The sequence below is a fragment of the Galdieria sulphuraria genome (genome assembly GCF_000341285.1).
Source record: "Galdieria sulphuraria unplaced genomic scaffold scaf_0, whole genome shotgun sequence".
Lineage (NCBI taxonomy): Eukaryota > Rhodophyta > Bangiophyceae > Galdieriales > Galdieriaceae > Galdieria > Galdieria sulphuraria.
The window spans coordinates 238,899-259,411 of NW_005178475.1; the positions used below are offsets into that span (position 1 = coordinate 238,899).

Genomic DNA, 20,513 nt, shown 5'->3' on the forward strand with positions numbered 1-20,513 from the left:
AGGAAAAGAATGCCCCTTAAGGGAATAATGATAATCATAAAATGATGTGTTGTGGATGGTCTTACTTTATGTGGTGAACCTTTGTTGACGATGTATGTAACTTTTCTATGGTTCACGATAAACATAAAAACTTGTCGCAAGAATTCTCTTTTATATTTTCCTTTTCAACAACGTGCAACTCAATGTTGGCGTTGTCAAACTCAACCTGATTCCACAAACTCATCCTGGAGAGAGCTTTATTCACCAGAGTCGTTTGGGTTTTCTCAGATTGGAATAGTGAAAGGACCACACGGTATACAAGGAGAACTCAAGGTATATACACTTGTTCCTTAGGATTGCTTTCAGTCTCGTATCTCAACGAAACCAATAGATTGTAGCTACCTGTGACTTTTCTCATCTTCGATTGTTGAAAAAAGGAACGAGATATTTACTTTTGCCAAATAGAAAATATCCTCGACCTGTTATTTTATCTAATGGAAGAAAGGCTTCACAGGTTGGTGTATCGCACTCTGACACTTGGTTCAATCACACCATTCGCGTGTAGCAAAACACTTTTATTATTCGATTGAAACATATCACAAGTAGAGAACAAGCACAACAACTGAAACAAGCTCAGTTGTTTGTTCGTTCTGGTGAAGGAATAAAATTGAAAAATGAAGAAGAATACTTGGCAAGGAGTTTGCTCGATTCGGAGGTAAATAGAGATGATAAACAGTTTCAAATTGACTTGGAGAATTAGGCACTGGATATTCATAGTCAACGTCCGTTAGGTAAAGTTGTAAATGTTTATACAAGAGAAGAAATTTTATCACTTACAAAACCAGGTTCTCAAGATATTTTGGTAAGTTGGTTTCATACAACATCTATTCTTTCCATTTTATAAACTGTTTTTGTAGGAATTGAAAAGAATAGATGGACGTCATGTTTATATTCCTTTTGTCAGACCTATTGTTCCTAAAGTAGACCTCGAAAGAAAACAAATATGGTTGGATCCACCACAAGGACTGATGGATATCTCATTTGAGGAAATACAAAAACCTCCCAGAATACGAGCATATCTATTCGCTGCAAAAGATGAATAAATAATTAAAATATTTCTAATCAAAGCTAAAGCGAGGAATAGCTACTCTTCGAATAGAAGAAGATGGACTCGTGTTTGATCCATCTTCGGAAAAGAATGATTCCGTTCCAGGAATAATTGGCTCTCCTTCTCGAAGTTCTCTTTCAAATGCACTACCTGATAAAGTATCCTTTGCATCACTTAATACATCTCTATAACCCAAAAAATATGAAAACATGTTCAAATGAGAAATATCTCCATCACCTTATATCTACAATATCACCAAAGTTTCTTAATAAAGGTCGCTTGGGATCGGGTGCATAATCTTCGAATTCTTCATATGAAAATACAAAATGATGACATATCTCATCCAAACAAGTTTATGAAAGAACAAAGAATACAAATGAAAATCCCAACTTACAGAAGCAACCAACATTTCAATACAAATTAAAAGATCTTGTAAACCTGTCGCTTGTGATTTGGCATCAAAGCCTTCCACATCCTTTAAAACTCCCAACCAAACCATGCAAGCCAGAGCCAATCCCTTTATATTTAAGCCTTCGAGGTTTTTATCAGAAATGAAAAACAAAACTTACTTGCCAAAATGAAAAGAAAACAACCATCTTTACTGCTAAAAATTTGGGTAATGGACGAAAGGGACTCAGAAGATCTTCAGTAGCAAAATAAAACAGAATTAATGCATAAAGTGCAATCGAAACAGATACATTGTTCACAAATGCCAAATAAACACTCCTAAACAAACAATCAACCAGTTTGAAACTATACAAAACAAAATAATTCAGATTTCTCATACTTACCCTTTCGAAAAGTCAATACCCTCTCCAAGCAAACCGTGTCGATTTAACCATACAGCTATCATGGACTACGAGAACAAAAAGGAATATGAGAAATAGATCATAAAGACTTTCAGCTTACAGAAGCAGGTTTTACAAAAACAAACTGTAGACAGGCAGCTCGTGTCCAGTACAAGAAATCAGCTCCCAACTGAATTGGCGCAAGTACTTTTTGTAGTGGCCAAGGATGACGCATACGGGGCTTCAGTTCCTTATAATGAAAAGAGAATCAAACCCAAACAGTCTTCTATATAAATACAACAGCTTACAAGCAAATAAGTTAGCTGTCGTTCTCCACCACCTGCATTGATCAGTAAGACAAGAAAATTGTAAATGACGTAAGCTTCATAACTAAGAGTTCCAATTAAGCAAATAGCTTCCATTCAAAACAACTTGTAAACCTACCTATCACGAATAACATCCAAAAGTAAAGAGTCGTCGGAATTCGACAAAACAAGTGCAAGCCACGCCGTTATCTGGTTCAGTCTTCTTGTCAAAAACTTATCAACCACAACAACTGCGAATGCCTACCGAATAAATCGGAACCATTCCCAATATACGACAAATATGAAGTTGGTATTCGGGTCGTACATAATGTGTCAAATGCTAAAATTGGTCCAGTCAACTAGAAGTGCAACACAACATGGAACAACTACCTGAAATATTTGATAGCTCGATAGACAAGTTGCACTGAGCGCAAATAGGCCAGCAACTACTTGACTTAATATGAGAGCATATGTTTCTTCACGCTACAAACAACAATAACCTGTTTAAAAGAGAAAACAATCATTGCTATTTTGCATACCATAAGTCGGACAGCCTGACAACGTAAATAATGATTGATGAAATCCCAATTAATTTTGGAAGCGGGCTAAATAGGATTAGGTCAATCATAGAAAACTAAGATATTCCTCGCAATAAAGATTGAAATGATACTGACAGTGGACAATACAACCCTCAATTTCATAATCACACACTATCATCTTGTGAAGAAAATGGATTGCATAACAAGTCCTCTCAAGGCAGAAATAAATAACAAAGCAGGAACAGGAAACTGGTGAATGACTTTCATTTCTACTGATATTTAAGTGGAGGATTTCAAAATGGTCGAATTTTGCCCAACAAAAATTTATTGTCTGAACCCTTTCTGTGCTTCGTCCACGTGGATTGACAATAGAATAGGAATGCTGAGGATTCAGAGAATGTCCCTCCTTTGGGCCCAAGAGACGCTATGAATGTTTACCAAATGGCTCCAACGAGGAGTGCGCCACAACAAATGATGTTCAACGTCTACATGGCAAGTTTTAAGAACCTTTGAATCGAAAGAGTTATATTGAGAAAGGTTTCTGCTTCACAATAGACAGGCACTGCGAAGCAATAGAAACTTTCCTTGGGTACCTGAAGCAACATTCATACATATACCTTCCTTCTACAAGCACTACTCTCGTGGCAAATACCATCGTAGAAAGAAAACGGCAGAGAAATAGTAACAGACTCTCAACACATTCCAATATCTTCAACGTCTTCATTTTCTTTAAGAACAACAACTGTTTAGTTGTAGCAGTTTACTTTTCACTGTTTGAGAGACCAGAGGCAGTCTATGTACGAGAGTTATCTAGTTACTGTAGAGAATATTCTTCAAGAGCATAACCAGCTACAAAGTCGAGAAAATATAGAAGACTCTAGCTCGAGGACCTGTACTTCAACTAACACTTCAAAGAGTGAAAGCAATGAGCAGCATAGTTTTATAACACCTATAGAAGATGAGAATCGCTTATGTTTACTAAAGCCTAGTCACAACAGTGTTGGCTGTGCAACTTTTAATACACCTGCTAGAAAACGGAACCGAGAAAACCGCGGGTAGAAAATGTCTCATCAGAGAAGGTGAAAAAAGAGTGAATAGTGCATTATATGACACCATGACTCTTTTAGAAGACAACTCATTACGTTTGATTACGTACAAATATACAGATTCAAGTCAAAGGCAAGATTTACAAATGTCGTCAAATCTTATAAAAATGAAACATTGTGAGACATGTGGAGACCTGCATAACGGAAGTTTTGCAAGCGGTCGTTTTTGTTCTTCTAAATGTGCACGAACAGTGGGAGGTATCGCAAGGAAAATGCAAAGATTACGAAGTAAGAACAATGAAAACAATGCACGGATTGTATCTAAAGACAAGTGCTCAAATGCCACAAAAATATTTCCGAAAATGAGGAAAGATATTCCGTTTCATGGCTCAGGAATAGCAACAAAACGGGATCACCGGACTTATTCTGATTGGACTTGGATGACTCGTAGCCATCTGATAGAGAACAGTATCTTTCATGACCAACAGCATTTTCAAATAGCAGCATCTCTTTGCTCCTTGGAGAATACAAATGGGATGGAGAAGAATGAACAAGCAAACATGAACAACGAAATTCCTTTTGGACACAACGATAACTCCATTGAAAGATTAAAAGGACAACATGTCAAAATGGATGTTGCTTCCTTGCTTAATTAGAGAAAATAACAAAAATATAACGAGCAGCTTTGTATAGTTCCGAAATGAGGAATGTGGGTTTGTGAGTAACCTGTGAATTCTTGTGATGCTAATTCTGGTATATCAGCTTTTTCGTATTAGAAAATTGTAAAAATTTTGAAAGTTATAAAATAGTATTCTTATTACAGTATTCTACAATTGCTCATATCATTAGAAAAATACCGAATGTTTCAAAGGTCCCAATTTCGTATACAAAACCAACGTTTGACGACCATTCCTTAAAACTCCTTTCTATATATATTCTATTGTGACGAATATCTTCTATTTATCAAAAATTTCAAAAACCGACTCTGTTGAACATTCAATGTCGTTCATCTGGAAGGAACTATCTTCTTTCATCCTTGCGAATGACGTAATGTTTCATCTCTGTTAACGGATCGATGCAACAGTTACAGCGTCGAAAAAAAATTTACTTCGAGAAGAAACGATTATGATTCCGGGTAGCAATGATAGATAGGTTGTAAATAGACTCGATCGTTGTAGAATTTTGCTTTGTATATGTACCGTAAATGTCTTCAGGTGCAGTTATAGGTGGGTTTGCAGCAGCTTTTGGCACTGCTTCTGCACTTGGGGTTATTGGAATAGTTGTTCATGTCTGTCATTATCAACCCAACGCGAGAAGTCGACTCTTGGCACGTAGAAGAAGTTTTATTGAGCGAGCTAGACAAAGTCACGTTACTTTTGTACAGAGTCCACAGAACAAAGCCCTCGAATTGGAAGATATTGAATGTTTCTGTCCGCAGTTGAGATATTTAGGAGCGGACAACGAACCAGCTTTAGTTCTTCCCCATGACAGAACGGCCGTTTGTTTATCAGAGTGGTTGGAACAGAAACAACGTGTTTTAGAAGACACACAAGTATGTATAAACATGGAAGCAAGTCCTGAAGATTCGGAATGGTGCAATCTTGAGGCTGAGTCACAAAGGGGAAGTGGTGGGATGAACGAAGTGGTTGATGTCAAGCTTTCTTCGACAAGTTGTAACCATACAACACACCATTCTCATAAGATAAAACAGAAAACTTGTCCTTTGTTGATTGGTGGTGACATGGTTCCTGATGAAGTGTGTGCTATTTGCTTGGATTCGGTGCAAGTGGATAGTCTTATTCGTGTAGTGAAATGTGGTCATGCATTTCACAGTTCTTGTATTGTGCATTGGCTAACGAATGCCAATAGATGTCCTCTTTGTAATACTGCTGCAGTAAGTGAAGAAGATAAGAAGTACATAGAGTTGAAGCGTTCAGCACATGGAACAACATCGCCTAGTGTATGGCCCTTTCCTAAGCCAAATTTGAGTGAAAGCGACATCGATGAATGTTTATTTCGGAGCCTTGAAAGAGTTTTGAAAGAAGTACAGTCACGTTGTGCTAACGAAGAACAACTTGTAGAATAGTTTTTGTAGTTTTTGTTGGAAGACAAGTTTGCTACAAGTATATTTTTTTGGAAAGCTTGGAAGGCGTGTCTTTCATTTCTCTTTCTTCCAAATGTGAATAACAATTATTTGACAGAATCCTATTTGTTCGAACAGAGAGAAGGGAATAGGACAAGCATTACTAAAGTGAGTTTGAAAAGTCTCTTTTTTTCTTACAAGAATAATTGTCACTTGATAGCTCTTTTGAACAATAAAGAGTAAGCATATCTTCCATGGAAGGGAATTATAGTTATATTGAAAAGATTTCTTATAACAAATTGATTTGGTTGTGTGGAAACAAAATGTTAAGTTTTCCAGAATTGATAAACGTGATCATTGCTGTATCAGTGTTGCTTTTAGAGTCTATCGCTAGAGTTATCGCACATCTTGTTCGCTTTTTGGTGCCTGAAGCACTTACAAAAAGTGTTTTAAAACTTGTTTCCTCATATTTTCCTTTCAAGGATGGCCACAAGCAAGACCCAGTATTGGATATGGACTGTGCTAGGCTCATCCGCTATAGAGGGTTTGTTGAGTTTTATGGTTTTTCTTTCTCAACTGTCTTTAACGACTTGTCTTTTGTTTTAGTTATCCTGTAGAACTACATACGGTAGAAACTTCGGATGGATTTTTTATTACACTTTTTCGTATACCGAATGGTAGAGCCAGTATAGATAGGTTGCCTGACCAGAAAACATTGTCAAATAAGCATCCCGTTTTCTTTATGCATGGCTTCTTACAGAGTTCTGAAGCTTGGGTGTTGAGAGACTCGAAAGGCTGCCTTCCCTTTATTTTGGCGGACGAAGGTTATGACGTGTGGTTGGGTAATGTTAGAGGTAATCGATATGGATACAAACATCGATATTTTTCTCCTCGTTCTCGACAATTTTGGAACTTTGGAATGGACGAAATGGCTCGAATTGACCTTCCCATACAACTCGAATATGCTAGGAAAGTATCTGGTGCTTCCAAAATAACCTATATTGGTTTTTCACAAGGGACTGCTATTGCTTTTGCTGCATTTTCTGTTCTTCCTGATCTTGCCTCGAAGATTTCACTTTTTGTTGCCTTGGCGCCTTCTACGAGAGTTCATGGACTTAAGAACCCTATAATCGAATCCTTAGTGGCATGTGATCCCAATATCGTCTATTTGATTTTCGGAAGAAGGAGATTACTAAGTATAGCACTATTTTGGAGACGTATATTACCACCTGATATGTTTTCACACGTTATTGACATTTCCACAAGACTACTGTTTGGTTGGAAAAGTGAAAATTTGTCAACTAAAGAGAAACCGAGACTTTATGCCCATCTTTATTCTTATGGTTCAGTGAAAACTATGGTTCACTGGTTTCAAGTGATTGTAAATAGTCGTTTTCAGATGTATGATGATCAAGATGCAGTAACCAAGAAGAAGTATCCTGGACATTTACCTCCACTTTATCCAGTCAATCAGATTGGTTGTCCAGTTGCCTTATTCTTTGGTGGAAGTGATCCGTTGCCTGATACAGAGTGGCTGCTTCATGAAATAAATGAGCCAGTATATGTTCATTGTCAAGAGGAATATGAACATTTGGACTTTCAATGGGCGGCATCTGCACCCAAACTTGTATATCCAAAGATAGTAGAACTTGTGCATGTACATGGAAATAAGGAAACAAGTTGAGTTTGAATTTTGTTTATTTTGATAATAAATTCAGATATGAAATGTTGCTTGCTTGAGTGTACAAGTATTGCATTGACATCTTTTGTGATTGGCTCTGATTGGGAAGGAAGAGAGGATATTCTCTTCTGTTTGACAAGAAAAGATGAAAGAGAGTTTGTTCAGAAGAAAGAAAAAAGCTATCTTTGGTGCGCGCCTTTATTTGCCAATATCTCGCTGTAACTTTTGTTGGATTTTACAGCAACCTGTTTTGTCATTCAGTATGAAGTCAAGTTGGAAAGTCCTAGGTTATTGCTGTACTTTTTCACTCTATTCAAACTTGACCACAACTAGAATCAGATATCGTCCTATTCCTTTGTGGAAGCACTATTTCAGGTTTTCCACACAAGCTTGTGTCTCTTCCTCAACATATACCAACAACAGCAATAGTAGAAATAACAGCAGCAACAGCTGTCTTAAACTGGACTCTTTTCCCTTTCACCCTTATTTGGATGATAGAGGTTTTCTTTCTTATCAAGATAGCTGGGGTAAAGTTTCTGTATACGCTATTTATGATGCTCAATATCGTTTGCAATATATTGGCATTTCGAGAGATACACGCACTTCGTTACTACTTCATCTAATTAGAATGCCTCAATTTTGTTATTATTTCAAGTTTCAGTCGTTTGAAAAACCCAGCAGAACTATTTTGAATCAGTTAAGAGAGACGTGGATAAAGGAAATGAACCATCAGACACCTGTTGGAAATGTGGATGCCTTTTGGCAAGCAAGATGGGAAGGTCCCATCGACGTAAGAAATCATGGTTGGTTGACAACAGAAGAAAAACAATTATTGGAAGAAACAGAGGAAAATAACATGGCGAAAGTATTGAAGCAGATTTGTCGCCGCGTACAAAAGGAAGTAGAAAATCAGCTAGCAGAGAGAAATGTACAAGAAACGATACGTTTTGATCCCAAGTTAAAAGAAAGGGGCTTGTTAGATGGACAAAGTAAGAAGGTAGATGTTCCTGATACTATCTAAATGAAGTTGGAGTAATATTGGGAGAAAATAGCGTTCATATAAAGTATCCATACCTATCTTGAGATATTTTTTATATTTGTCTGAATAGGGTTGATTTTACATTGTGCCATTCTTGAAACAAAATTGAGAAATATCACTAGGAACAACACAATTTATCGACTCAACGGATGGCTTCGATCGAATCTTATTTTGACAATGGGAAAGAAGGTGGTAAGGAATTCTGGCCTTTCATGTCTACATCATAACGAATATCGAATAACAAGGCAGGTTGTGTTCCTGTGAGAAAAGGAGAAAACGGAGAGTGGCAAGTTTTACTTGTTCAATCAAGGTTCAAGCCAGATATATGGCTATTTCCAAAGGGTGGTATTGAGAAAAGAGAAAAGAATTGGGACGCAGCTTTACGTGAGACAGTGGAAGTAAGGCTAGAGTATGTTTGTAGAAGAAAACTTTCTAAAGGTGTTACAAGGAAGCAGGAGTTTGTGGAAGGATTCTTTGCAAACTGGGCAAGTGGAAAGGTAGTAACGAGCAAAAGTTGATCATGTACTTGTTATTAGTAGAACAAGAACTTCCAAAGAGTGACTCCAGATGGAAAGAGGTATTGGTTTGCTTATATGGTTCTTTTATAGAAACGAATTAAGCATCTTTGTACTATTAGAGAAACGAACGTCCTCGAACTTGGTTGTCTTTTGATCAAGCCGAAAAGACCATTTTACAAGTGGATACTTCGTAAGTATTAGATATAGTTTCAGTCTTTGAGTAATATGTATTTGTTTGTCTTTTGGTTGACATTAGTATTCGAAGACCTGAACTTTTAGAAATGCTTTTATTAGCCAAAGCAAGAATATTAACACTTATGGACAATAGTCCAGAGTCATATTCCTCTGATTCTTCTCCAGAAGAAGATGAAAATGATAAGGAAGTTTATCAGCAATGATTTTAATACGTTGTGTCTATGAACACCATTCGGCAAACTTTTGGACTTTTCTTTCCAATGTATTCAACTCGAAAGCATATAAATTCTTATTGAGAGGAATTGTTCAAAGCTATTTCATCACAATTTTGAGAGTTGATGTCTTTAGATTGAGTAACGAATGAAACATCACGATAGGCATTGTTACTCTTCTGACTTTGATAGGAATAGTGTGATATAGGCGAGTGCAATATTGCCCTTTGTCTATGTGGAAGATGACGAGGAAGTAGACCTTGCAAGGCTTCATCTCCAAATGCCTAGACCATTCATTTAACAGTTTTCATCCAAAATGAACAACATTGTACCAACCCAAAAGTCATCTTTCCATGGAATAGCAAAAGAAGCACTATCGACTAGATTGCTTGAAGCCAATCGAGGATATATAAGGACAGTACAATATCCCAGCATGGACAGTCTTGAAAAGGCATATGCAAAGTCTCTGTCTCCACTTATCAATGTAATGCAAAGATGTTTGGGATTGTTCTAAGATTACATTCTTCAATAGGACATGCTTGATAAGATACTAAATACGTTACATGATTACCTGCCATGCTATTGACCACATGTCGCTAATAATCAACTTGTCTGCCGCATCTTTTCCCGGATGATGATGATCGTAACACCTCGACTGAACAACCCAGTTATCTCTTCGAGCGTCAATCAATTCGACACCACTTGTTTGTAGTGCCAACTTCAACTCTGTCTTGAGCAACTCCATACAAGCATACACTCGAATACTATCCAACAACAACTATCATAAGGCATCATTTCTTATATTCTAAAAATGGTACAAACCTTATAATGTCCCCAAATAACTTCATTCGCCTTAACAGTTTATGTACAACATAATTTCCAGAAACACTACTTGGCACAGCACAATTTTCAATATCCCAAAATACCACCACTTGTCTAGATATGTTGGTTGCCTCTCTATTGACAACAGAAAATGGGTTGTTCAATTGTTCTTTCCAAACTATATGCCAATCTTTTGTTTCGTTATTATCCCAAAGTAAGTTTCCATCTGTAAATACAAAGTCCAGTTGGTCAAAGTAACTGACATTCGTCACTTCGTACTGAAAGAAGGAATAACACTTGTTCATCAAGAATCTTCCCAGTATTTGCTTCCAACTATCTTTTCCCAAGTAGATATAAACCTGTTCACTTTTTTCCAAAGGTCCCTGACAAGGAATATAATAGATGACGATTCTATTTTGACTAAACTCCCACAATACTCTCCTATCTAATATTGGCATAGTGTTTGATGCAATTGAGACACTTGCAATTATTTCCCATACAGAAGCAAGTTATTCATAGAAAATGGTTGCAATAGAATAATAGCCAGTAGTTGTTGGAATCTCGTCGCTCAATATATTCTGCTGCAAGAATGAATCTGCCGCTTTTCTAAAAAGATAATGAAAGATACCAAAATGATTTCATTTCCTAGTTGACATTTTTTACACTTATGTGGAACTTTTTGTTGAGAAAGACTGTGATAAGTCCTCTTCCAACGAAACTATTAGGTTCGGCACTCATCCTCTGTAACTTTACTTGGCGGCAACGTTTGTTTTGGAATGGCAACTTTTCTATACGTCGTTGTAGTAGGAACAGTAGCTTGCAACGTTCTTCTACTACTGTGAATTACTCAGTTTTTGGAGACAAACTATTTCGTGAATATATTAACGAGTCTTTATATACAAAAGACAAAGGATACTTTATGGATGCTTCTCGAGGTCCTCCTTTAAAAGAGACTGCATCACCCATTCCTTTTCAGGAGTTGACAGGTCCTGAACAATACTACTCACTGGTTGCTCAACGATATGCCAAACAACCGAATAGTTGGTCTACTCCTGTAGAGTTATTTTATCCTTGGTATGGATATGCTATAGCTCGTTGGATAGAACAAGTAGTACAGGAATCTTTTGATAGACAACAACTTTTCCAAGAATGGCATATAGTGGAAGTTGGAGGTGGGAATGGTTCTTTAGCGGAGTCTATATTGCATTATGCAAAACAGAATTATTCTCAGCGTCTCTATCATTCTTTAAAGTATGACATTATAGAGATTAGTCCTCTTTTTGTGGAAAGACAACAAAGACGTTTAAATGCTTATAGTGAGTGTGTATCTATTCATTCCTTGTCCATCTTGGATTGGTCACAAACTATAAGAGCGCCTTGTATTCTTTTATTTTGTGAAGTATTAGATAATTTTCCTCATGACCGAATAGAATGGGATAGTCAAACAAAGACTTGGTACGAATGTCTTGTAAGAGAAACTGAAGATATTTCATCCAATCATCCATTGAACATTGTTCGTGTACCTTTACAAGACGATTGGATTGTTTCAACTCTGCATGATTGGAATATGTTGGATGGACTCATGCCCAATATTTCATGGCGTTCATTAGGAGGAAATCCTTATTATTGGCTTTATTATTTACAAAGTATGATAGACAGCCTATTATTCTCTTCTAGTCGTTGTGTTGTATATATACCAACTGTAGCTCATCAAATGTGGACCTCTGTTCGAAGATATTTTCCACAATCACATTTATTGATTGCCGATTTTGATTTTCTTCCTCAAGCAACGAGAGGTTTTTTTGCACCTGTTGTTCAAGATGGAACCAAAACATTTGCTTCCATAGAAGAACCTATCAAAGCAAGTTGCGATATTCTGTTTCCTGTTTATTTTAATGGTCTTTCTTATGCCATTCGTCGTTTATGGAATCCAAAACATATACAAATAGAAAAACAAAGCAAGTTTCTAGAAATATATGCTGACTTGGAATATACTCGTACCCAAAGTGGATTCAATCCCATATTGAGTGATTTTACCAATACTTGCATATTAACTACTCGTGGATAACCAAATGCATAGGGGAAGAGAAGAAATGCCTCAAGAAGAGAGAATGGGAGTGGAAAAATCCTTCGAGAGACATGTTTCACAAACTTAAAGTGGGTATAAAAAGTGTTGAAAATACTTTTTCCAAACACGAAGCAAGTAAAGATGCTCGTTTCGAATCAGCTTATCAGCGTTTTTGCGAATTGGAAGACAAAGCTAGTTTGTTATCCAACGCCCTTAGAGTTTGTAGAGAATTGGCTCCATAATGAAGTTTGTGCTCATTGTGTTATTCAATATGGTTTAGGATAATAGCAAAGCTTGGGGTTCGTTACTAGTCAATTGTAGAGACTTTTTAAATCATGTATCGTCCCTTTATGAAGACCAAGAACCTTCTAAAGTGTTGGCCAAGGAGGCTTTGCAGTGTACAGAAGCTTATCAAGAGTATTTGGATAAATATGGTTGGTCAGTTTCAATGGGAATACACAACATAACCAAACAGTATTGTGTTTTAGGAGTCACCGCAGTGCAAGAAAGTGTTAGAGACAACGCTGTAAAACTATTGAATCAGTATTTGGAAAGAATTCGAAAGCTACGAGCTGTTTCAGAAAGTCAGAGAAAGATTATGAAAGAATATGACTATTATAAAGATAAGGTTCGTGTAGTATGGTTGTAAATGGAAATAATATCCAACAAGCTTTCTTAGGTTGATAGTCTTCGTACTGCTGCAAATACGAAAGAAAAGGAACGAGAGCGATTATCAAGAAATGAATCAAAGTTAGCAGAAGTCCGTAGTCGATTAGAAGATTGTACGAATGAGTTTTGTAAGGGAGTGTCTCAGTTAGAGAAACAGAAAAACTATGTGTTTGATAGAGCACTCGTTACTTTTCTAAATGCACAATTTATCGCACTCTCTTATAATCCGTTTTATACTATTGGACAAAAACTACAGGATCAGTATGCAGATATGTTGAGTGGTGAATTTGAAGACTTGAGTATGAGAGACTCGTTGGAAGTTTCTGCTGCAACTTGAAATAAAAGGAATGGGAATGTATGCCCAAATGACATTTTTGGGAATTCTTGGAGACAGTCTTTGAGTTATGTCACCACCACCTAACACTACCAACGGAAGTATTCCTATCATAAGACACGGAGATGGAGTATTATCACCTGAATTTCTACAAAAGGCAAGAGAAGCATTCTTAGCAGAACCCAAATGGAGGTTAGCAAAGAATGCAGTATCACGGTTTGATCCTCTGGAAGTACTATTGGAGAAGGAAGTAAAGGACTTGAATACTCACGCTTACACTCACCGCGTATCAGACCACGAGTGTAAAGCTACAGCTCAAAAGGCTTCTGGAAGATGTTGGTTATTTGCTTTCTTAAATGTCATGCGTCTTCCCATGACCACCAAGTACAAGTTACCCGATGACTTTCAATTGTCACAGTCCTACTTGTTTTTCTGGGATAAGATAGAAAGGTCCAATTACTTTTTGGAAAGTATTTTGGAGACTGCGGATGAACCAGTGGATGGCCGTTTGGTGTCTTGGTTACTAACTGCACCTGTCCAAGACGGAGGGTAAGTGGAAAGGAAACAATTTCTTCACTACTAAAGCAACTTCTAGTCAATGGGATATGATATGCAATTTGGTTAATAAGTATGGAGTAGTTCCTGGTAGTGTTTATCAGGAGAGTTTTAATAGCTCCAACTCGAGAAGAATGAACTTGATCTTGACTTCCAAACTAAGAGAATTTGCAATGATACTCCGTCGTCAATCTAAACAAGGTTATACAAAGGAACAGTTGAGAAAGACAAAGGAAGATATGTTGGAACAAGTTTATCGCATTGTTTCTATTTGTTTAGGAGTTGTTCCCACTGTATTCGATTGGGAGTTTGAAGACAAGGATAAGAAGTATCATTGTTATAAGAATCTTACACCACAAGCATTCTATCGTGAATATGTTGGTTACTGTGTGGATGATAAGATTTGTTTGGTTCATGATCCACGTCCACAACATCCTTACGGAAAGTTGTATACTGTTGATTATTTAGGCAATATGGTTTCAGGTTTACGAGTTCGTTATAATAATCAACCTATCGAAACATTAAAGTCATGTGCTTTGGAGTCTATTAAGAATGGAGAGGCTGTTTGGTTTGGTTGTGATGTTGGCAAGTTTCTGCAGCGACAGTTGGGTTATATGGATTTGCGTATTTTTGATTATGATCTAGTCTTTGGAACGAGTCTTTTAGGCCAAAACAAAGCAGAGCGTTTGGAATATGGAGAGTCTCAAATGACTCATGCGATGGTATTGACTGCTGTTAGTTGTGAAGGAGAGAATGGTACGAAGACTACGAAATGGAGAGTAGAGAATTCATGGGGTGATGAACTTGGCGAAAAGGTAAATAGGAATAGAATTTTTATATGAATATTTCTTATTTTGTGGATGATTAGGGCTACTTTATGATGACCGATGAGTGGTTTGATGAGTTTGTATATGAAGTAGTCGTGGATAAAAGATATGTGACTGAAGATGTTTTGAGAGTTATGGAACAGGAACCTATTCATCTTTCTCCTTGGGATCCTTTTGGTGCTTTGGCTTGTTCTTAACCATAACAATTGCATCATCAGCATCATAAGAAGAACAACAAAAATAAAGAATGACAAGTGATTTTTGTGATTTCATCGAAAACAACTTTTTGAGAATCAAATTGAGTTGTTTCATCATTTGGAGAAGAAGAGGGCGTCGTCGTAAAGTCCCATTTTATTTCATATAGAATATGGTAAGAATGATAGCTGTTGGCAAGTGCATATAGATAATGTGACCGTTATAATTGGATATTAGCCTACTCGACTGAAGCATAGTAGAAAGAAAAGAGGACATGTCTCTGCTGGTCACGGAAGAGTAGGGAAACATAGGAAACATCCTGGAGGACGTGGAAACGCAGGTGGTCAACATCACCATCGAACTTTATTTGATAAGTATCATCCTGGTTATTTCGGAAAGTTGGGTATGCGATGGTTTCACTTGCAAAAGAATACTCTCCATGGTCCTATTATCAACGTGGATCGGTAAGTGGCTGTCAACAGTCTGTGTTTTGTCATAAGAAATAATCAATCTTGTTATTCCTTTGATATTGTGCATCATAATAGACTATGGTCACTTGTACCGGAAGATGTGAGAGAACAACCTGAAAAGATAAAAGACCAAGCTATTGTGGTGGATGTTGTGAAACATGGATACTTTAAAGTGTTGGGAAAAGGCAAGTTACCAAGACAACCTTTGATAGTCAAAGCAAGATTTTTTTCCAAATTAGCAGAAGAGAAAATAAAACGAGCAGGTGGTGCTTGTGTATTGACAGCTTAGAATAAAGAAATAAATATCAATTGGATGATGATGAAGCTTTGTTGTTGGATACAATGGATGACAACTTGGAAGATACGGAATAGTCGTTTTCTTACAACTCCAAAGAGAATTGTTTTATCACGCACTGAAAACTCCGTTGGCACTCGTCAACTTACTCAGTTGAAACCAGTTTGTTGTTTCTCTAAAGCAAAGAATGACGAAACCAAACCCTGTACACCGTTCTTTCCTCGTTGTTGGAGTTATACGCGGTTTCATAAACTCGATGATGAACAACTTCTGAGACTAAGAGATGAAGAACAACGAACTTGGTCGGAAATATCTACTGAGATGGGAAGAAGTATCAGTAGTTGTCTATCTAGGTATGGTTGGTTGATACCAGTTTTCTAGTTTTCTCAATCGCCTTGGTTATTATGAGTTAGATATCAACTACTAAAAAGTAAAGAACCTACCAACTTGCATTTTACAAGGGAAGAAGATTTGAAACTAAAACAACTAGTAACACAAGGTCTTTCTTGGGTAGAAATTGCAAAACAACTGAATAAGCCATTTCCTTATGTATGTAAACGAAGGTAATATAAACGATAATAGAAAATGAATGTTTATTGATATGTCTATTTAATCCACAGATATGAAGATACATTGAAGAATGAAAATAGAAGAGGAGAATTCACAGAAGAAGAAGATTCCAAGATTGTGGAGTTGGTACAGAAATATGGAGCCAAATGGAATCTTATTGCTCAAGAGTTGGGTACGCGTACAGCTCATCAATGTTTATTGAGGTAAGCATAGGAAATGGGAGAATGGCTTTTGACAAGTATTGTAGATATGAAAGAGTATTGCGACCTTTTTTGAAAAAAGGAGCTTTTCGAGAAGAAGAAGATATTCTACTGTTGAAACTTTTTGAGAAATATGGTCCTCAATGGTCCAAAATAGAGAAGGAAATGTCTTGGAGGTCTTCTGTTCAAATAAGGAAAAGGTTTGTTATATACCAATCCAAGTTTGAAAGAACTCAAATATACAGATATTATACTTTGGAAGACCAAGCCAAAAGAAATAAGAATCCATGGACTAGAGAGGAAGAAGAGAAGTTAATTGCTTTATTTGAAAAGTATGGAAGAAAGTGGACAGAAATAGCTAAAGAAATGGGAAATCGAACCGCGAGCCAATGCATGTATCAGTAAGTATATTTCATTTCAGTCTGGATTGTCAGTTTAACTGGAATAGATTATCCGAGTGTATGGAACGCGGTGAATTGGAGAAAATATTGAGTTGGACAAGAGAACGTGATCAAGAATTGAAGGAATGGGTTGAGTTGTATGGAAACCATTGGATATATATTTCCAGAAGAATGAAATATTTTAGTCCTCGTCAATGTGAAGAACGGTAATTTTATCTCTTTCCATGTTTTGTGAAAAGAAATATTCAAAAATGAATTATGTAGTTGGATACAAATGACTTGTGTGAATAATAGTGGTGGGGGAAGTTGATGGAGGCTTTTATTTTCAGTAAGAGTCATAATAATATAAAGAGAAACCCAAATGTATGGCATAAGAAACAATGCAACTTGAGATATGACAACTCTCTTACTTGTTGTTGTCCTTCTCAACCAACGTCCAACACTAGCAACAAGACTTTTGACCAAATTCTACGTGAATATGAACTGCAACCCTTAAGACGCAGAGCAATAAATACTGTTCAAATCAATATCGGACTTTATTGTAATATGGCTTGTAGTCACTGTCACGTGGAGTCTTCTCCTTCTAGAAAGGAAACCATGTCTTCCCAAGTGGCTGAAAGAATAATACAACTCATCTCTCGTACTCCAACTGTAAAGTTGGTAGATATTACTGGTGGAGCTCCAGAGTTGCATAATATGTTTCGTCCTTTGGTGTTGGCTTTGAGTGCAATGGGAAAGAAAATACAGGACCGTTGTAACTTGACCGTATTATTGGAACCTGGTCAAGAAGATTTAATAGAATTCCTTGCCACCCATCAAGTAGATATCGTAGCTTCTCTACCTTGTTATGAAGAAGCTAATGTTCGAAAACAAAGAGGAACGGGTACTTTCGAGAAAAGTATTCAAGCTTTGCAATTACTCAATCGTTGGGGGTATGGTCAACAAGAAAATGGAAAAAGAAAGTTGTATTTGGTATATAATCCTGTAGAACCTCAACTTCCTGGTAAACAGTCAACGTTAGAACAGCAGTACAAACAGCAGTTGGCTGAAAAGTTTGGAATTCAGTTTGACAAGTTGTATTGTCTTACCAACATGCCGATCAAGCGATATCGCCATGATTTGATACGCCAAGGCAAATTGGATAGTTATACAAGTCTGCTTCAACAATCATTTCAAGCAGAACATGTACAAAATGTGATGTGTTTAGATCAGATTCATATTGGTTATGATGGAGCATTGTATGATTGTGACTTTCATTATGCTGTTGGATTGAGAGGTATGTATCTCCTCCTAATAACTTGAGAACAAAACTCACTAGTCATTGTACAGAAAAATATCAACGAAATATATGGCAAGTGGATAATTTCGATTCCTTATGCAACGATCATATCCAAACAGCTGTACATTGCTTTGGATGTACTGCAGGATTTGGTTCGAGTTGTCAAGGAAGTCTCGTATCGGAATAAAGTAGTATTCATCGTTTGTTTTAGAATATCGAAAACAGAAAAACACACAACAAATATATCACATTTCAATAGAGAAAGTATTAAATATCCTTAGAACAAATAAATGTATAACCCAATGAAGTTGCAGCCAACAAACAATTCCAATTCGGAATATTCAACAAACTCCAAATACAACATTTGTCTTGATGGGTTGATTTTTGACTCACATTCAAGTCTTCTAGGCAAGTATCCATCTTCCGAATATCCCAGAACCTAACCATACCTTGATTACCACCACATGCAATACAATAATTATTTACAAAGGAACGAATACAAGTAATCATTGCCAAAGCACCTGCACCCTTTTCTATTTCCTGACTTGGCTTTTCCATTCGGAGATCTTGTAACACAATATTACCAGCACTTCCACCCAATAAGACTTGAACAGAGTTAACAGTCTCAATGGTATAAATACTTCCTAATCGCTCTTGACTCGGGTAAACCAATGGATTAGTATACCATCGATTACTTATGGACCTTTCTTTCAAGTCAATACAACAAAGCATGCCCAACTCTGAGCCAACCAACAGATTTCCCGACTGAGTATATGACAAAGTATCCACTCCAAATACAGTTGGACTATTTTGTTTAGAGCTTAATTCTAATTGATGAAACCGAATAATTCCTAAGGGTTCCATTTGACCATATCTATGAATAGGACTTTCATCATCCCATCGAAAAGAAGAATAGTCCCACAACTTGACTGTCCCATCAGCACCTGCAGTTGCCATCAAAGGAGAATCTCTCAAAGGCTTACAAATATCCCAAATGCATTCCTTTTCATGAACATTTGTAACAATATAACGTTGAAATGGAAACAACTGATGATAACTCATATATGCTGCAGTTTCTTCAGCATTAGGAATATCCCAAAAGAGGAGAGAGCCTTGAGCATCTCCAGATACAAGCAGACCATTTCTACCATTCAATGTCATATCTGGAAATATTTGTGCACTCAAAATGGGTGCCAAGTGACCACGATAAGTATGAATACTTTCACAACTTAGGCTAGTCATTAATGCGGACGTCTTGCGATCAGAATTGTTCGAATGATACGGTTCTGAAGTATTAGAAGAGTTGGTAGTATATTTCGCTTCCAAATTCCAAAGCTTTAAAGTACAATCTTCTGATGCCGTAACAATACGAAAACTTGTTCTCTCCATTTTAGACCAAGATAGTTCAGTAGGCTCTAAAATAACCTTTCGAACTGCTCCCAAGTGATTGGAAAGATAAGTTACAGTTCTTATAGAAGATCTATGTTCCTTTTCAAATGAAAGATTACTCTTCTCAACGCGAGTTACGGGACGTTGAGATTGTAAAAAGAGATCCTTCTTAGTAGACAAAGACGCACTCGTATTGATGTTCAAACGGTCCCCATCAGACGTTTTCCATCTTTTCAAAGGTTCTCCAGAATTTCTCCAATACAAATCTTTCTCACTGCTATTAGAAAGCATCCTTCGAATTTGTTGTACTTCACTGCGCAAAGTATCCATTTCTAATCGTATACTACGGTCAATCTTTTTAGCAAGTAAAGTTACATAACGTTCCATGGAGTCATACTCGATCTCTTTCGGACTTGCAATGGAAGAAACTACGCCATCTTTCACCTTCGCATCACTGTTCGTACCTACGTTTCTTAATATTCCACGGATAACTTCACCTTTTCTTTTCGTTAACCTCTTTTCTCCGTCAAAGTTCATAATTTCATTTGCTTCAGAGAATCTCACTTGTCTGTTCTTCGGTTCTTTCCTATTTTTGGTTGATGAATTCGCCGCTTCCAAAGGACTTGACTCTCTTTTCACACGGACATACCAACTTGACTTTTGCCAACAACAATTAAAGTCAATATATAATAACGGAGGTAGCCGATTTCTCCTTGCTCGTAATAGTTTTCTATAATCCAATGAACTATAGTGACCACTTTCCAAGTCGCACAACTTTTTCCATACATAACCCATGAACGCTATGGTACAAAGTACCAAAGCGTCTTGGGTAGACAAACTTGAGCACTTTTGTGCCGTGACACTCATAGTGCCAATATTCTATACTTTCGTCTTGATATCTTTCTCTCTTCAAAATATATGTATAAAGTCAACCTATCATCTTCCC

The 20,513-nt window shown here is 36.9% G+C and overlaps 13 protein-coding genes across 14 annotated transcripts; 10 read left to right on the forward strand and 3 right to left on the reverse strand.

The window, feature by feature from the left end:
- The first annotated feature begins 9 nt into the window (after positions 1-9).
- Gasu_01240 (16S rRNA processing protein RimM) lies at positions 10-910 on the forward strand. The gene is made up of 4 exons (XM_005709224.1): positions 10-312; positions 371-493; positions 545-694; positions 740-910. The coding sequence occupies exons 1-4, from the start codon at positions 91-93 to the stop codon at positions 881-883; spliced, it is 639 nt and encodes a 212-aa protein (XP_005709281.1). The 5' UTR covers positions 10-90; the 3' UTR covers positions 884-910.
- A 1-nt stretch (position 911) lies between these two features.
- Gasu_01250 (uncharacterized protein) lies at positions 912-2,779 on the reverse strand. The gene is made up of 11 exons (XM_005709225.1): positions 2,720-2,779; positions 2,571-2,663; positions 2,446-2,520; positions 2,320-2,390; positions 2,184-2,265; positions 1,997-2,125; positions 1,879-1,943; positions 1,657-1,813; positions 1,482-1,604; positions 1,325-1,425; positions 912-1,272 (listed from the first exon to the last, which is right to left on the reverse strand). The coding sequence occupies exons 1-11, from the start codon at positions 2,720-2,722 to the stop codon at positions 1,098-1,100; spliced, it is 1,074 nt and encodes a 357-aa protein (XP_005709282.1). The 5' UTR covers positions 2,723-2,779; the 3' UTR covers positions 912-1,097.
- A 2,080-nt stretch (positions 2,780-4,859) lies between these two features.
- Gasu_01260 (zinc finger (C3HC4-type RING finger) family protein) lies at positions 4,860-6,130 on the forward strand. The gene has a single exon (XM_005709226.1). The coding sequence runs from the start codon at positions 4,970-4,972 to the stop codon at positions 5,849-5,851; it is 882 nt and encodes a 293-aa protein (XP_005709283.1). The 5' UTR covers positions 4,860-4,969; the 3' UTR covers positions 5,852-6,130.
- A 9-nt stretch (positions 6,131-6,139) lies between these two features.
- Positions 6,140-7,576, forward strand: Gasu_01270 (esterase / lipase). The gene is made up of 2 exons (XM_005709227.1): positions 6,140-6,392; positions 6,455-7,576. The coding sequence occupies exons 1-2, from the start codon at positions 6,172-6,174 to the stop codon at positions 7,530-7,532; spliced, it is 1,299 nt and encodes a 432-aa protein (XP_005709284.1). The 5' UTR covers positions 6,140-6,171; the 3' UTR covers positions 7,533-7,576.
- A 13-nt stretch (positions 7,577-7,589) lies between these two features.
- Gasu_01280 (uncharacterized protein) lies at positions 7,590-8,620 on the forward strand. Its single transcript, XM_005709228.1, has one exon. It carries the CDS (start codon positions 7,675-7,677, stop codon positions 8,548-8,550), a length of 876 nt encoding a protein of 291 aa, XP_005709285.1. The 5' UTR covers positions 7,590-7,674; the 3' UTR covers positions 8,551-8,620.
- A 9-nt stretch (positions 8,621-8,629) lies between these two features.
- On the forward strand, positions 8,630-9,510 carry Gasu_01290 (diphosphoinositol polyphosphate phosphohydrolase-like protein). Its single transcript, XM_005709229.1, has 5 exons — positions 8,630-8,760; positions 8,814-8,966; positions 9,017-9,145; positions 9,206-9,276; positions 9,343-9,510. Exons 1-5 carry the CDS (start codon positions 8,746-8,748, stop codon positions 9,482-9,484), a joined length of 510 nt encoding a protein of 169 aa, XP_005709286.1. The 5' UTR covers positions 8,630-8,745; the 3' UTR covers positions 9,485-9,510.
- A 6-nt stretch (positions 9,511-9,516) lies between these two features.
- On the reverse strand, positions 9,517-10,789 carry Gasu_01300 (hypothetical protein). 2 transcript variants are annotated; one of them, XM_005709230.1, is made up of 4 exons: positions 10,316-10,789; positions 10,065-10,257; positions 9,830-10,003; positions 9,517-9,777 (listed from the first exon to the last, which is right to left on the reverse strand). In XM_005709230.1, the coding sequence occupies exons 1-4, from the start codon at positions 10,771-10,773 to the stop codon at positions 9,571-9,573; spliced, it is 1,032 nt and encodes a 343-aa protein (XP_005709287.1). In that variant the 5' UTR covers positions 10,774-10,789; the 3' UTR covers positions 9,517-9,570. The 2 variants fall into 2 exon arrangements, with proteins under 2 accessions (XP_005709287.1, XP_005709288.1); XM_005709231.1 differs by having other exon boundaries at positions 9,765-10,003.
- A 60-nt stretch (positions 10,790-10,849) lies between these two features.
- On the forward strand, positions 10,850-13,430 carry Gasu_01310 (uncharacterized protein). The gene is made up of 5 exons (XM_005709232.1): positions 10,850-12,342; positions 12,396-12,601; positions 12,664-12,817; positions 12,872-13,011; positions 13,063-13,430. The coding sequence occupies exons 1-5, from the start codon at positions 10,983-10,985 to the stop codon at positions 13,387-13,389; spliced, it is 2,187 nt and encodes a 728-aa protein (XP_005709289.1). The 5' UTR covers positions 10,850-10,982; the 3' UTR covers positions 13,390-13,430.
- Positions 13,431-13,439: 9 nt separating this feature from the next.
- Positions 13,440-15,028, forward strand: Gasu_01320 (bleomycin hydrolase). Its single transcript, XM_005709233.1, has 3 exons — positions 13,440-13,935; positions 13,982-14,756; positions 14,810-15,028. The coding sequence occupies exons 1-3, from the start codon at positions 13,457-13,459 to the stop codon at positions 14,963-14,965; spliced, it is 1,410 nt and encodes a 469-aa protein (XP_005709290.1). The 5' UTR covers positions 13,440-13,456; the 3' UTR covers positions 14,966-15,028.
- Position 15,029: 1 nt separating this feature from the next.
- Gasu_01330 (60S ribosomal protein L27Ae) lies at positions 15,030-15,747 on the forward strand. Its single transcript, XM_005709234.1, has 3 exons — positions 15,030-15,138; positions 15,201-15,427; positions 15,509-15,747. Exons 1-3 carry the CDS (start codon positions 15,136-15,138, stop codon positions 15,720-15,722), a joined length of 444 nt encoding a protein of 147 aa, XP_005709291.1. The 5' UTR covers positions 15,030-15,135; the 3' UTR covers positions 15,723-15,747.
- Positions 15,748-15,749: 2 nt separating this feature from the next.
- Gasu_01340 (Myb-like DNA-binding protein BAS1) lies at positions 15,750-17,292 on the forward strand. The gene is made up of 7 exons (XM_005709235.1): positions 15,750-16,081; positions 16,142-16,291; positions 16,349-16,501; positions 16,546-16,698; positions 16,744-16,899; positions 16,947-17,105; positions 17,164-17,292. The coding sequence occupies exons 1-7, from the start codon at positions 15,753-15,755 to the stop codon at positions 17,207-17,209; spliced, it is 1,146 nt and encodes a 381-aa protein (XP_005709292.1). The 5' UTR covers positions 15,750-15,752; the 3' UTR covers positions 17,210-17,292.
- Positions 17,293-17,309: 17 nt separating this feature from the next.
- On the forward strand, positions 17,310-18,390 carry Gasu_01350 (uncharacterized protein). Its single transcript, XM_005709236.1, has 2 exons — positions 17,310-18,175; positions 18,229-18,390. Exons 1-2 carry the CDS (start codon positions 17,446-17,448, stop codon positions 18,363-18,365), a joined length of 867 nt encoding a protein of 288 aa, XP_005709293.1. The 5' UTR covers positions 17,310-17,445; the 3' UTR covers positions 18,366-18,390.
- A 4-nt stretch (positions 18,391-18,394) lies between these two features.
- Gasu_01360 (Striatin-3 family protein) lies at positions 18,395-20,469 on the reverse strand. The gene has a single exon (XM_005709237.1). It carries the CDS (start codon positions 20,432-20,434, stop codon positions 18,446-18,448), a length of 1,989 nt encoding a protein of 662 aa, XP_005709294.1. The 5' UTR covers positions 20,435-20,469; the 3' UTR covers positions 18,395-18,445.
- Between the last annotated feature and the right edge of the window lie 44 nt (positions 20,470-20,513).

Bases quoted from the DNA above. Each gene is read 5' to 3' on its own strand.
- Gasu_01250 (XM_005709225.1), bottom strand. The intron at 2,391-2,445 runs GTAGGCATTCGC...AGACTGAACCAG, and splicing joins GAATGGTTCCGATTTATTCG to ATAACGGCGTGGCTTGCACT. The intron at 1,944-1,996 runs GTAAGCTGAAAG...TTGTTCTCGTAG, and splicing joins TTTTTGTAAAACCTGCTTCT to TCCATGATAGCTGTATGGTT.
- Gasu_01260 (XM_005709226.1), top strand. From the start codon at position 4,970: ATGTCTTCAGGTGCAGTTATAGGTGGGTTTGCAGCAGCTTTTGGCACT.
- Gasu_01330 (XM_005709234.1), top strand. The intron at 15,428-15,508 runs GTAAGTGGCTGT...GCATCATAATAG, and splicing joins CCTATTATCAACGTGGATCG to ACTATGGTCACTTGTACCGG.
- Gasu_01320 (XM_005709233.1), top strand. From the start codon at position 13,457: ATGTCACCACCACCTAACACTACCAACGGAAGTATTCCTATCATAAGA. The intron at 13,936-13,981 runs GTAAGTGGAAAG...AGCAACTTCTAG, and splicing joins GCACCTGTCCAAGACGGAGG to TCAATGGGATATGATATGCA. The intron at 14,757-14,809 runs GTAAATAGGAAT...GTGGATGATTAG, and splicing joins GTGATGAACTTGGCGAAAAG to GGCTACTTTATGATGACCGA.
- Gasu_01340 (XM_005709235.1), top strand. From the start codon at position 15,753: ATGAAGCTTTGTTGTTGGATACAATGGATGACAACTTGGAAGATACGG. The intron at 16,699-16,743 runs GTTTGTTATATA...TCAAATATACAG, and splicing joins TCTGTTCAAATAAGGAAAAG to ATATTATACTTTGGAAGACC. The intron at 16,900-16,946 runs GTAAGTATATTT...TAACTGGAATAG, and splicing joins GCGAGCCAATGCATGTATCA to ATTATCCGAGTGTATGGAAC.
- Gasu_01310 (XM_005709232.1), top strand. From the start codon at position 10,983: ATGTGGAACTTTTTGTTGAGAAAGACTGTGATAAGTCCTCTTCCAACG. The intron at 12,343-12,395 runs GTGATTTTACCA...CCAAATGCATAG, and splicing joins TGGATTCAATCCCATATTGA to GGGAAGAGAAGAAATGCCTC. The intron at 12,818-12,871 runs GTTGGTCAGTTT...ATTGTGTTTTAG, and splicing joins AGAGTATTTGGATAAATATG to GAGTCACCGCAGTGCAAGAA.
- Gasu_01280 (XM_005709228.1), top strand. From the start codon at position 7,675: ATGAAAGAGAGTTTGTTCAGAAGAAAGAAAAAAGCTATCTTTGGTGCG.
- Gasu_01240 (XM_005709224.1), top strand. From the start codon at position 91: ATGTATGTAACTTTTCTATGGTTCACGATAAACATAAAAACTTGTCGC. The intron at 313-370 runs GTATATACACTT...CGAAACCAATAG, and splicing joins GTATACAAGGAGAACTCAAG to ATTGTAGCTACCTGTGACTT. The intron at 494-544 runs GTTGGTGTATCG...ATTCGCGTGTAG, and splicing joins ATGGAAGAAAGGCTTCACAG to CAAAACACTTTTATTATTCG.
- Gasu_01360 (XM_005709237.1), bottom strand. From the start codon at position 20,434: ATGAGTGTCACGGCACAAAAGTGCTCAAGTTTGTCTACCCAAGACGCT.
- Gasu_01290 (XM_005709229.1), top strand. The intron at 9,146-9,205 runs GTATTGGTTTGC...TTGTACTATTAG, and splicing joins GTGACTCCAGATGGAAAGAG to AGAAACGAACGTCCTCGAAC. The intron at 9,277-9,342 runs GTAAGTATTAGA...GGTTGACATTAG, and splicing joins ATTTTACAAGTGGATACTTC to TATTCGAAGACCTGAACTTT.
- Gasu_01300 (XM_005709230.1), bottom strand. From the start codon at position 10,773: ATGCCAATATTAGATAGGAGAGTATTGTGGGAGTTTAGTCAAAATAGA. The intron at 10,258-10,315 runs GTTTGTACCATT...GTTGTTGGATAG, and splicing joins TTATTTGGGGACATTATAAG to TATTCGAGTGTATGCTTGTA. The intron at 9,778-9,829 runs GTTGGTACAATG...TGAATGGTCTAG, and splicing joins CATGGAAAGATGACTTTTGG to GCATTTGGAGATGAAGCCTT.
- Gasu_01350 (XM_005709236.1), top strand. From the start codon at position 17,446: ATGGCTTGTAGTCACTGTCACGTGGAGTCTTCTCCTTCTAGAAAGGAA. The intron at 18,176-18,228 runs GTATGTATCTCC...GTCATTGTACAG, and splicing joins TTATGCTGTTGGATTGAGAG to AAAAATATCAACGAAATATA.
- Gasu_01270 (XM_005709227.1), top strand. From the start codon at position 6,172: ATGTTAAGTTTTCCAGAATTGATAAACGTGATCATTGCTGTATCAGTG. The intron at 6,393-6,454 runs GTTTGTTGAGTT...CTTTTGTTTTAG, and splicing joins AGGCTCATCCGCTATAGAGG to TTATCCTGTAGAACTACATA.